This window comes from Sphaeramia orbicularis, chromosome 6 (assembly GCF_902148855.1).
Source record: "Sphaeramia orbicularis chromosome 6, fSphaOr1.1, whole genome shotgun sequence".
NCBI classification, from domain to species: Eukaryota; Metazoa; Chordata; class Actinopteri; order Kurtiformes; family Apogonidae; genus Sphaeramia; species Sphaeramia orbicularis.
In genome coordinates this window covers 55616040-55630099 of record NC_043962.1, presented here as the reverse complement: position 1 = coordinate 55630099, position 14060 = coordinate 55616040, and the positions used below count along the sequence as shown (strand labels likewise).

General features: G+C 37.5%; 1 protein-coding gene across 2 annotated transcripts in view; it reads left to right on the top strand.

Moving 5' to 3' along the window:
- lrrk2 (leucine-rich repeat kinase 2) overlaps positions 1-14060 on the top strand; it is a 126025-nt gene that overhangs the window by 97524 nt on the left and 14441 nt on the right. Inside the window, exons 41-47 of one of the 2 annotated variants that reach the window (XM_030136108.1) lie at positions 2277-2437; positions 2511-2681; positions 6388-6488; positions 7926-8135; positions 10269-10274; positions 10367-10557; positions 12181-12253. In XM_030136108.1, the coding sequence (XP_029991968.1) occupies positions 2277-2437; positions 2511-2681; positions 6388-6488; positions 7926-8135; positions 10269-10274; positions 10367-10557; positions 12181-12253 (913 nt within the window). Of the gene's footprint in view, positions 1-2276; positions 2438-2510; positions 2682-6387; positions 6489-7925; positions 8136-10268; positions 10275-10363; positions 10558-12180; positions 12254-14060 lie in introns of both variants that reach the window. The other variant, XM_030136109.1, reaches the window with a different exon arrangement.

Genomic DNA, 14060 nt, shown 5'->3' with positions numbered 1-14060 from the left:
TTTGCAGACTTCTTTCTTGCCTAGTCTTATTTCACAGATCTGCACTCAGGGCTTCCACTGGAGAACATCTGATCCTAGATTACCCATCTGATACCCTCCCTTTTCTTCAGTTCAGCAGGTACCGACAAATGCAGGATTTTCCATGAAAAATGGGTTTTCTGCACTCGGCTGACGGGCACCCTAAAGATGGCGGGGGGGGAGGGGGGGGGGGGGGGTCTAAAATTTTACGGATTGGGCTGAAATTTTTGGGGAGTTACTGATATATAAGAGATGAACTGGTCAAATTAAGAGCTCGGAAAAGAAGTCCCAAAAATGGGATGCCCTATGCCAATATTTATATTTACAAACTATCCAAACAAAAAGGATGTGAATGACCTGGAAAAAAATGAAATTTGTTAAGAAATATAAGTACAATTTTGTCAATATTCTGCCTTGACTTACCATTTATACATATGGATTACAGATCCGATCTACAAAGGCACAAAACATTCAGTAACAGGTGGAATATTGTTAAAATTGTACTAAATTTACTTCAGACATTTTAGGTTATTCACATTTTATTGTTAAAGGATAGTTTGTTAATGTAAACATTTTCATGATTTAATGTTTTTTGCACTAAATCAAAGAGAAATAAAATGGTGTTGTCATTATTTATAAGTTATGATATTATTTTTGAGTTTGATGCCCTAACTTACACTTTGCAAATTCATCTTGTGGGCCGGATTGGAACCTTTGGCGGGCCGGTTTTGGCCCCCAGGCCTAATGTTGGACACCTGTGCATTAGTGTCTTTATGGATCTGTACAAATATCAAAGATAAATGGAGTTTTGAAAAATGTAGTTTGTATTTTTTTAGAAGAGGAAAAATGGAGTAATTCCACACAAAGAGATGAACTAAATGTGGAACTCACAGCTGTCTACTACAAACGTTGATGCCAAATTTTCCCTGTCAGTCATAAAAACACACATATATCTACCCATATCATTACAAATGAAAAACCTGTTACAAATTTCACCCAAATGGTATAGTCTCTGACACTGATGCCAGCAGACTACCCTGGCAAATTCTGTTCAAAAAATGTCTAGCAACAAATTGATCATCTTTTGTAAAGTGACTCATGCCCTAAAACTCACCCATTGTCCTGTAAATGACCCCAGATGATTTCCTGTTCCAGTCATATAAACCCACGGTCTGTCTGGAGATGGAAAAGTCAGTGTTTCACACTTAGACACTTTGTTGGTATATTTAGTGATTTTTCAGACCCCTCTAGAGATTCATTATCCAAATCCATCCCCTTTTTCTGGTGTTATTGGAGATTTTTGGAGACTCTGACGTGAAAACACATATCATTGTTTGACTAAAACAAATCAGTGAATATAAATCAGTCCCACTGACATTGACAGTTTTCTCTATCGTCTCTTTTTGGTCCGTTTACATTGTTAATGTAGACCGAAAATTACAAATGTTCTGGTTGTAAACGTTCCTGTTTTACTGTGACTTGTTGTCATCTCCTAAGGGAACTGTAAAGTTAAACATAACGTGCCTGCACTTGAAAACCCTCGGCCTTCAGTCCACACCAAAGTTTTTGCACATACGGATGGACAGATGACGGACTGATGACAATACCCTGTGGCGAGAACCGAGGGTAAAACCAAACCAAACTGAAGAAAAAAATGAAGAGAAAAACTAAACCAACAAACAAACAAACAAGCCAATAACTAACTAACCTCAGTAACTGGCCCAGAATGTCTCTTTTGGGTCACTTTAGCCGGTCCCCAAGCCCAGATAAAGGACAACAGCTGGAATTGAAATATTGAAATAAACTAGAATTGACAGATTATAGTTCATTTGTAGTTCTAAACATATTTAAGCTGTTTTTATTCTCACTTTTTGTCTTTAACACAACGTTATTCCTTTGTCTTACATTGTTTATTACAATTACATGAACATTTACAATTATGCAAATTGAGGGATGATGTCATTTAACAACTTTTAGTGAGTTTTAGGACAGAAAGTAGGTACTTTAACTACTGAGGAGTTGGAGACACTGAATACAAGTGAAGGAAGTGATATCATAAATACTGTATATATATATATATATATATATATATATATATATATATATATATAATGTAAAATGTACGTTGCCTTGTCTTACATTGTAGACATTGTCAGGTCGACTTATATCCGTTCCTCACATTATCACATTGAGGAAAAAGTTGGAACAGGGATCATTTATGGCTTGTATTTTTTATTTTCTTGAACATGTGTCTTTAGATACCTCCACTCAGCCATGATCATCTACCGTGATCTAAAGCCCCATAACGTCCTCCTCTTCAACCTGAAGACCGACTCTGAGGTCATCGCCAAAATCACCGACTACGGCATCGCTCAGTACTGCTGCAGCATGGGAGTGAGGAGCTCCGAGGGCACGCCAGGTCAGACGCCACAGCATCTTCCACTCCTCTGATTCCTCCTGTCCTCCTTGATAACTTCCCCTGTCTTTTACAGGTTTCCGAGCGCCGGAGGTGGCCCGCGGTAACGTGATCTATAACCATCAGGCTGATGTGTTCTCCTTCGGCCTCCTGCTCTATGACCTCCTGACCTGCGGGGAGAGAATCTCTGATGGCATGAAGTTCCCCAGTGAGTTTGATGAAATCGCAGTGCAGGGAAAACTGCCAGGTAAGGGTTAAAAAAAAACAAAAAAAAAAACTTTCATGTATTGATTAAAGGTGCTGGAGACTTTCGTGACCAGTTTTTCATCAAACCTGTCAAACCTCAGTCATATCCTCAGTATCATGAACCTGTAAGTCTGTCTGTCATTACTCACCTGAATCTCTTGCATTACAGTGAACTATTTCAAAGTGCCATCCACCATAAACTAACTGCGTGTTTACAAAATGACCCAGGACGTCACTCAGGCATCTTTGGAATTTTGTCGCAACATGCATTGTGGGAAACGGAGATTCGCACAGCCACCTGACAGTGGCAGCGTGACCATATGGTATTATATGAATGAAACAAACACACGGAAACGGCTGGAGGAATATGCACAGAAGGAAGGGAGTTCCTGCCGTTTCTGATCGTGTCTGTTCCAGCTGCTGCTGTCAGGTGGCTGCACAAGCCTTTCCGTCCCACAATGCACGTCGCAACAAAATTCCGAAGATACCCGAGTTCCCTCCGGCTCTGTTTGTAAACACATGGACTGTTTATGGTGGATGGCACTAAGAAACTGTTCATGATCTGGTCATGAAAGTCTCCTGCACCTTTAATTATTTAGATCTGCTTCAGCCACAACCAGTGGATCCATAGAAGAAAACACTAGATGTTTTAATCCAAAGAAAAGAAAAATAACAAATGTAATCAACACAAAAAAACCCTTTTATACAGAAAAAGTAGTAAAACCATAGAATAGAATCTACATTATAAAAGCCAAGTGGCCTCTGTGTGTGTGTGTGTGTGTGTGTGCGTGTGCGTGTGTGTGTGTCTCGGACATCACATAAAATCTGTACACAGCTGACTGCTGCAGTCTGTCACACTTGTGTGTTTTTGGTCATTGAACAGACTAGTGAAAACAGCAAGTTGATAGGACTAATATTTTGGGAGATTTTAGTAATTTTGAATACAATCTCCTTGCTATACCCAGAATGCTTTGGCAGTGACTGCTGGACAAATGTGGTACAGCATGCACAAATACACAACAGTACAAAAACTACCGCATCTAGAACCTGTGGATCCCTATGGGTTGACGTGCTGGTAAATACAATAGATCTTTATTGTCACTGTCACAGGAACAATGAAGATCAGTTTAGCAGCAGATTCTTAAAGAACCAAAAGAAAGACTATCACACAAAAATGATACTGAAAATATATACTGAAAATATACAAAACTACAGAGAAGGATTGAAAATACGCAAAAGGCCAACTCTGTACCACAGATAGGAGTAATATATGCAACATCTAAACAGATATATACAAAGGTAATAAAGGATATATACATGGAAAAGAATATGAAAAGTGAGATTCTTTAAATTATTATTTGTTCCAATGAATAATCTGAATGGAATATGTAACCCTTGTGCCCTCCTCAAATGTAATACCCTCTGGACACTAAAAAAAAACTGCTCTAAAATCATCATGCATCAATAACTTTTTGACTTTTTTTTCCAAAATCCTAAAAAATATATTGATCTGTAATGAATAGCAGATGTATCAGTTTTTATTTTTACTACAAAGGTGTTCAGAGGGTGAAAAATGCATCAGTATAAAAGATATATAAGAGTAGAACACACTGGTTTTCAAAAAATGTAATTAAAAAGACAAGTTCTTGACAAAATTCATGCCACAATGAGCCAAAATGATCTTGAATATACAAAAAAAATGAACAAAAATGCCTGAGGAGGAAGAGTCTGTTTAGATCGTAGATATCTACAACATTCACATCTTTCTGGTCCTTTCTACCATTTTCAGAGAAATAACCTCTTAAAGTGAAAAATGCTGTAGATTTCAGCTCCAGTCTTACTTTTTTTTCCGCATGTAGTTTTTTTTTTTTTTTTTTTTTTTTTTTACTTTTATTTAACCTTTTTATTTGACAAACAGGTTAAACTATTGGTAATAACAATAAATTAAAAAAATTCAAAAACAGGCAAAAATTTAGTAGTAACACAAAATAATAACAAGAATTTGGCAACATTTTTAAAGTGCAATGTATTTTAGGTCATCCGCAATTTTTTTAAAGTCCAAGATTTGGTCGAGGTCAGCGAACAATTAAAAACTCAGGCCCTATTCAAAGGGTTGTCTCTGTCTAGTCAGTAAAATGGTACACAGAGACTGTAGCACAGGGGTCTCAAACATGCAGCCCACCAAAGGTTCCAATCTGGCCCATGGGATGAATTTACAAAGTGCAAAAATTCCACAGTCATTTTCGTTTAGGTTCCACATATAGACCAACACGATCTACAGTCAACAGCATAATAACCTACAAAAAATAATGACTTCTTGATTTGATGTGAAAAAAATAACATTACACTATGCCCATAAAAAATGACAACATCAGATTTGTCTTATAACATTAAACATAACATTAAATTGTGAAAATATCTACATTTACAAACTATCCTGTAACAGTAAAATGTGAATAGCCTGAACAAATATGAACGAGCTGAAATGTCTAAAGAAAATTAAGTACAATTTTAACTGTTTTCTTCCTGTTCCTCAGTGTTTAGTATCTTTGTAGATCTGATCCATAATGCACATGTAGAAATGATAAGCTGAGGCAGAATATTGTTAAAATTGCACTTATTTTTCTTAAGAACTTTCAGTTTTTTTCGGGTTATTCACATCTTTTTTGTTTGGATAGTTTATAAAAGTATTTTCATAATTTAATTGGGGGGTTTTTGCGCTAAAACAAAGACAAAAATTTGGAGTTGTCATTATTTATAGGTTATTGTGCTATTATTTTACTGGTCCGGCCCACTTCAGATCAAATCGGACTGAATGTGGCCCCTGAAAGAAAATGAGTTTGAGAGCCCTGCTGTTATTGGAATGAGCTGTGGTGTTTCAGCTCTGATTGGAGAATATTCCAGACTAAACTAAAGGCTCACTTCCCCGTTTCAGTTGGAACCCTGGGAACATTCAGATGATAAATATCACAGGTCTGTAGTAGGTATTGGTTCTGAAGAAGAGGAGCAGGTAGGTATGATGGAGCCAACCCCAGAAGAGCCTTATACAGGGTGGGGAAGCAAAATGTACAATATTTTGAGGCAGGGATTGAAAGACAGTGTATGACCAATTAGTTTATTGAAAGTCATGAGAATTTATTTGCCACAAGAAAATGTCCATAATAGAAAATGTTTTTATTCTATGTGTCCTCCTTCTTTCTCAATAACTGCCTTTACACGCTTCCTGAAACTTGCACAAGTGTTCCTCAAATATTGGGGTGACAACTTCTCCCATTCTTCTTTAATAGTATCTTCCAGACTTTCTGGTAATAGTTTTGCTCATAGTCATTCTCTTCTTTCCATTCTAAACAGTCTTTATGGACACTCCAACTATTTTTGAAATCTCCTTTGGTGTGACGAGTGCATTCAGCAAATCACACACTCTTTGACGTTTGCTTACGTTTGATTACTCATATGGGCAAAAGTTTCTGAAAAGGTATGGATAATAGTGTTAGGTATGATTATGACATCAGTATATGTTTGGTTTCAAAACAACTGACGTAGTGCCTGCTGAGAAAAAACAACTAAATGTTCATTGTACATTTTGCTTCCCCACCCTGTAGATCAGAGATGACCAGTGGGTGAACCCTCTGGAGCTGAATGAAGCCCACTCAGCTTTAGTGTGTGAATGTGAAAGGAGGCTCATGTGTCTGCTGTGTCGTCCACAGACCCGGTGAAACACTACGGCTGCCCCCCCTGGCCCGGCTTCCAGGCTCTGATGAAGGACTGTCTGAAGGAAAGCCCTCAGCTCCGACCCACGTCTGCTCAGGTCGGGAAACGGGGACAGATCCTATAAACCTTTTGGACTTGTACTATATTTAATCGCCGCAGTGGGTGTGGGGTAGGAAATATAAGTTACAGTTTGGAGTTTACACAGACCATCAATCTGACACTGATGAGTTAGAGTCATTAAGGACCAAAAGTAGAACTGGATGTAAAAGTTTGTTGAAAAACCAATACATTCACTCAGAACTAGACAGTTTGATGTGCAAATGCAAAGGGGATTTTAAAGTCCATATCAATCAATTAATCAGTCAGATTTTATTTATATAACACCACATCATAACAAAAGTATCTGAGGACGCTTTCCAGTCAGTCGGTTTACATCCACACCAGTACCAGAGTTATCTGATTATTCCAGTGATCATGTGAACAGGATAATCTGATCGGCTTTATCCAATAACAGCAGTTCTCTGAACACGAGAAATCAGATTAACACACCTAGATTCTGCCCCGGTACTCCGATGTCTTCATGCATGTACAGATTATTCTGATTTAGTTTTTTTTTTTTTTTTTTTAAATCCGTGTGTATGTAAAAACAAAAAAAATCTATATTAACAGGCGTTTATATATGAAAAAGGTAAACAAACAGTGGAATGAAATGAAGGATAGCAGCAACATGTGACCTATTTTATAGTCTCATTAACTCCTCAGACATTAGGACAGATAATGAAGGATGTTTTGAAAGTGACAGGAAGTGTACGTCTTGCGTCATAACATACATACGTACTCTGAAAGAAATCAAATAATGGACTGAAACATGTGAACCAGGGTTTTTCGATTATCACATTTCTGAAGTGCATGTAAATGCGTCACATCTGATTACGGCAATTATAGTCATGTAAACGGGCTCATTTAGAGCTGGTCTAAACCAGTTCACAGACACCAACAGAATCCTCCAGGACCTAACACCTGATGACAGTGGAAGGAAAAACAACCTTAAACAGACACAAACCTGGAGTAGAGCCCATAACAGAAGTTTAGTCTTGATTTAAATAGTGGTTATACTGTTTTCAACTGTATTAAATCTGGAAGTTTTGTGGAAAACTTTTTTTCAAAGAGTTCATTTATATGGTCTCTGTTTCCTGTGTTGTTTCTCAGTCTAATGTCCTTTTTCTGCGTTGTATATATTGTTTGTATATTTGTTTTGTATGTGTTTCCCCACAGTTCAACACAGTAACTCAAATACAGTAAAACTAATGTACAGTCTAACCTATAGTACTTTCTGATCAAGGATGAGCCCCATGTGTTTACTTCTTCCAGCAGTTAAATACTGTATAACTGCATTTACTTGTATTTTATCTGTGGCCGTTTTAAAAGCTAGAACCAGACCGTGGTCAGAGTCAGTGATGTTCCAGGACAGCTCATGAACCAGATCCAGTAAAACCCAGTAAACCTGGAGCTGTGTGTTCTGTCGTGTGTGCAGGTGTTCGACAGGCTGAACTCAGGGGAGATGTTGTGTCTGATGAGGGAGACTCCGGTTCCCAGGACGTTCAACGCAGAGTGTCTCGTCGTGAGCTCCAGCGGCGGCGGCTCCTCGTCCAATCACAGGGCGTGGCTCGGCGGAGGCAGCAGCACCCGGAGGCAGGGCTCCATCACCGTTGTGGACCTGGACTCCAGCGTGGTGACCACACAGGTACTGAAACCAAACCACAAAGACTCATCACACTGAAGCTTCATAAAACAGATGAACAGACGAAGCACAAAGTCAATCTGGAAATGTCCGTTTACATTCAGTGTCTGATTTCTGGAGTTATCAGATTATTATTGCGTATTCAGATCTGGTCCTCGAGGGCCGGTATCCTGCATGTTTCAGATATTTCCCTCTTCCAGCCACACCTGGAAGCCATAACGTCATTATCAGACTTCTGCAGAGCTTGATGAAGAGCTGATCATTAATTGAACCAGATGTGGCCGGAAGAGGGAAATATTGAAAACACAGGTGTCAAACATGCGGCCCCAGGGCCAAATCCAGCCCACCAAAGGGTCCAGTCTGGCCCCTGGGATGAATTTGTGAAATGCAAAAATTACACTAAGATATTAACGATCATTTTAGTTCAGATTTGAAATTCAGAACAATTCAATCTCATAATAACCTATAAATACTCACAACTCCAAATTTTTCTCTAAGTAAATATAAATGTTTTCATGTATTTACAATAAAACAAAGTATAATTTCACAAAAAATCTGAATAACCTGAACACATATGAACAACCTGAAATGTCTTAAGAGAAGTACAATTTTAATAATATTCCACCTGTTGCTAAATATTTTGTGTATTTGTAGATCCACGGTGATCTGTAAGTTATAAAGTACATGTGGAAATGATAAACTGAAGCATAATATTGTTAAAATTACATTTTTTTTTTCCAGTTTGTTCATTGCCATTCATATTGTTTGAAAGGACAGTTTGTAGATGTAAACAGTTTCATAATGAAATTTGACTTTTTTCACTGTTAAACATAGAGAATATTTTGAAGTTGACATTATTTATATATTATTGTGTTATTATTTTACTGGTCTGGCCCACTTCAGATCCAATTTAGCTGAATGTGGAACTGAACTACAATGAGGTTGACACCCCTGATCTAAAACATGCAGGATACCGGCCCTCAAGGACTGGATTTGAATACCCCTGATGTAAACAGTCTAATCTGATCTGTTTTATCAGACAACAGCATCTGATTATAATAAATCAGATTAGCACACCTTGATTTGTCCCCAATACTCTGGTGTCTTCCTGCATGTATACAAGTTCATCTGATTTATTTAGTTCTTTTACATCTGAACTTGTGTGAAAGCTATTAAAATCAGAAAACTGAAGTTACATAGTGGAAGACAATGAGCCTGTTTATATGACCATAAAATTTTAATAACTGTTAGTAATCAGATCATTGTAATCATCAGACCTGATGCTTTTACATGCCCTTCAGAAATGCGATAATCGTAAACCCTGGTTTAGACGCTCCAGTCCATCATCACATTTCTTTGGGAGTACGTACGTATGTACATAGTGATGTTAGAACCAAACTTCCTGTTATTGTCTTTCGCTCACATTTGACTATGTAACTTCTGTTTTCTACAATTTTAATTGTGTTCGTGCATGCGCAGATGTAAAACAGTGAAATAAATCAGATTAACTTGTACACATGCAGGAAGACACTGGAGTATTAGAGGCAAATCCAGGTGTTAAAATGTACATGCATAAAAAAACCACTCTAAAATCATCAGACATCAATATTTTTTTCATAAATCTCTTAAACTTCAGCCCTTCTCAGAACTACCAAACATTTGCTCATTATCAGGATTTTAACTCTTTGAATGCCACTTCAGTTATCTGAATTCTGAATTATTTTGTAAAAAACACAAAAACATTAAATATTTTCTGTATAATACATCGTGCATTCATGGTGATTAGAGTCTTGGATATGTCAAAGATTAGCAAGAAAATGGATTTGATTGCATTAGTATTTTGTGTGTGGTGTCAGTTCCTCCCTTTGGACACCTTCGAATGCCTCACTGACTTCCATTAAAACCAGATTTTTTAATCTCACTGCCATTACATTGTATAACAATACATTCTCTTTATGTCAACATTTCATTTTGAAGAAAACTAGTGATATTTGACATTTTTACTGTATTCCACCAGATTCAACCAGTTTCCCACTGAAGACAGAGGCATGAAATGTTTTAACTTCTGACTTGTTTTTGGAGTCATATGGTTGTCAGGGGTCCAGAGAGGGATTAGTATGTGCTGATTTCCAACAGCAGGACGTAAAATTGTGGCATCAAACTGAGTGAAAGTGAAACTGCTCTACAGAGCGAGGTTCACACATCACTATGAACATCTGTGACTCCAATAGGAGGTCGACTCCAGTCCCGTCCTGTGTCTGGCCATCGTCCAAATCCCAAACGAAGCGTGCGATTGGCTGGTGGCGGGCACCCAGTCCGGCTCACTGGTGATGATCAGCACCAGGGACACGTCGACGTGGCATCATTTGCAGAGCGTCAGCGATGCTGTCACCTCGGTCTACTTCCACGTTCATCCTCAGCGCACGTAAGAGCTTCCAAACTCACCCACACGCATTCAGCCCCATGTGGAGCCACGATGAGGCGTTCGCTGTCAGTGAACGCCTCATCGTAGCTCAGTGTGAGTGTCTGAAGAACGCCAAGTGGCTTCCCTTTGTCTGGAGAAAACTTTGTGTTGTCCTTTCATGTCTGAACTTTTTGCTACTATGAAACATAATTTTTAGGTGCTGTGCTGGAAAAATGTGAAGATGACCCTTAAAAGTGTTTGAATTACCCGTTGATGCCCTCACTGTAAAGTAAATTTTTTTCTGTATTTTGTCTAACTGCGTCATATCTGAACGGGTCATAATAGCATAGTTTAGGTACAGTCACCTGTGGATGGAACTACACTCACTCAAACTTCTCTGTGTGATTCTTCAAAGAGAAATAGGGTTTAATGGACTTAATTGGAAGGAATTATTCTGAAAACTGGCTCCTTTACAAGTGCTAAATTACTGCACATATTTGAAAGTGTACAACAATCAGCCCCATTTTACAAGTTTATCAGCTCTTCTGGGGTTAACCTGTAACCCTTTAACCCCTGATGTGTCTATGGTGAGCGTTCTGAATGTATGATTCATTTAAAATATTCATAAAATTCAAGCGTTTGCTCAATAAGAAAAACTTCAAAATGTGCTGATAAAATAGACCTTGTTCTTTCAATAGACATCTGAGCATGCTCAGTTCACCCCCTATCACCTGTGGATTGGGGGGTAAAACACTGAGCAGTAAGTTTTTTTTTGTTTGTTTGTTTGGTTTTTTTACATTGTTTTCCTTGTGTTTTTTTTTTTGTTTGTTTTTTTTGTTTTTACTAGTGTTTCTGGTGTTGTGGTGATTTTTTTTTAGAATTTCTTTTACTTGTTTTTATCGAGTTTTGACCATGTAACTGCTTTTTGAAGTTCAACCAGGTGTCAAAAAGTTGGACGGACTTAAAAAAGAAAGAAATTGCTCAAAATAAAAACTATTTGGCCAATATTGAAATACTTGTTGTTTAGTGTGTTCCAGTTCACTGATCATGTTCTCTGCTCCTTCCTAATTTAGAGTAATCCAATAATTTCCTGTTGTTGTTGTTGTTTAATGAATAAAAACTGATGTTGGTGTCAAAAAAAAAAAAAAAACAGCACAGAACATATTTTTACCAAACACAGAGACTTTTTTTTTAGATATGCAGTTTACTAAAATTACATAACTGTGTAAACAATTCTAAATCAAACATAATTGGCTGAACCTGAGGAGCTGATGGCATTTTGGCTTAAAAATGACATGAGTTCCAAAGATTTATCCAGTTGGGTTCAGATACTATATTCTTATCTGCATTCACTGTTTCAGTTTGTATATTTCAGGGTTAAGGCGATGGCTTATGAAGTGAAGCGAAATCAACAGAAAATGAAATTAATAATCATAGGATTTTACATTTTCCAGTTTTTCATATTACATTTATGTCATTTGAAGATTTGTGAGGAGTGTGTTTGTATGGAAAATGTGCTAATGACTGTAAATCTTAAGGAATCTTTTGAAGTTAAACATAATCATCAAAAATATATAGAGAAATACACACTAGCTTAAAATGAACATGAATACTGTCAAACACTGTTTATCTGCTTTTTTTCAGGCAAAGGAAGAATTATTTGCTGGTTGGGACAGCAGATGGAGTTCTCACTGTTTATGAGGACTCTGTACTTATTGTAAGTATTTTGTATTTAATTTAAATTCTACCGTGTTTATTTTTAGTATTTTACTGACAGTGGCTGCAGTTACATGGACAGTTGAAAAGGATTCAAGTCCTGATCAGAGATTGTATCTGTTTATAATGGATAGGATGGATGGATGGATGGATGGATGGATGGATGGATAGGACTTTATTTATCCCACCATGGGGAAATTTCACAGTTAACAGCAGCAACAAACAAGTGCAAAGGAAAAGACAGGTAGAAAAAAAAACACAAACAAGTGAGAGATGAAAAATAAAAGAAAATGACAAATGTGGTATTTATATAAATATTTCTAATGCAGCATTAGAAATAAACATTTAAAATTTGACAGCCCACATCTTAATAATCTGAGGACGTGGGTTGACATGGCCTGTGTTTTCATAACATGCACAATGAAGCATCTGACCTGTTGGAACTTTAACAGAAGGTGAAATGAATCCACTCATCCTTCAAACTCTAACTCTGTATCACTGTACATTTAAAACAGGATTTTGGCCGTAAGTGAAAATTTCAGATGATAAAGATCATGGATGGACATGAACCGTGACGTTTAGACACAGAATATACCTATAAACAGCAGGGGTTGAGCCGACAGTAAATAAACAAGAAAGGTGCAATAGTAAAGTAACAGATGAGTTATTGAGTTAAAGTGACATATTCAAACAAGTGTTCAGAGAACACAAACCTCCACCAAGCACCCTGAACAGTGTGCATGTGTGGATTGACTATTTCTTTTTAAGTTCAACAGTTTCCAGGTTGTTCCATACAGCAGAAAAAGTTGAACCTTGGTACCAGTCATTTGTCTGTCAAATTATATTTAATTCCAATCAGTATTTGTTGAATTCTAATTTTAAATGTGTGGTAAATGGGATTTTCAGTGTTAAATGTAAATGTCCACAGAGTCCACATTCCACAGTGGATGTGGACAATTTTGTGTCAGATACAAGATATTGTTCTAAGCTACAGGTGGATCCAATTGGAGGCTAATTGGAGTCGTTTTGAATTTTTTATGAATTTTGGAAAATTGCTCAATGATGAGCGATAGGAAAATTGTAGATGTTGTGACCTTGCTGTGACCTTGAACTTTGGCCTACTTGGCCCAAAATTGAATGGGTTGGTCCCAGGACCTAGGCCTATCTGTGGGGAAGATTTGGGAAAGATGGGTGGAAGAGTTTTCCCGTAAAGTTGCTAACAAACAAACAAACAAACACACACACACACACACACACACACACACAAACAAACACAAAGTGATCACAACACCTCCTGGTGGAGGGAATTAAAGTGACAGTGACACAGCAGTTCAGAGTAGTGACTGGAGCAGCCTCTGAGACGTTCAGTTAATGATATGTTTAATGACATATTTGACTGAAAAAGTCACTTTTTCTTCAGTTTCCTGACTTTGCTCTGAGCTTTAATGAACATCTACATGATCAGTGAATTAAATATACAGGGTGTCCCATAAGTCTCCATACATAGGAAAAATAAACGTTTCTTGACATAAACCATTTTTATTTATATAATATGCTCTATATGACTGCCATTTTGTCGGGAACAGATTTCAATGCGTGTCCTCCACTGCTGAAGAACTATAAAGAAGAAATATAAAGAAATACATGTTAGAACCATGGAATGTATTATGTCTCCTATGTATGGAGACTTATGGGACACCCTGTAGAACAAGAAAAGCACTCGGAGAGCACAGATCTCTGTGGGCCCCTGTGCCACCCCCCCCCATCACCACCAAAATTTCATCATTTCTTCCTTGTGCCAGTATCAA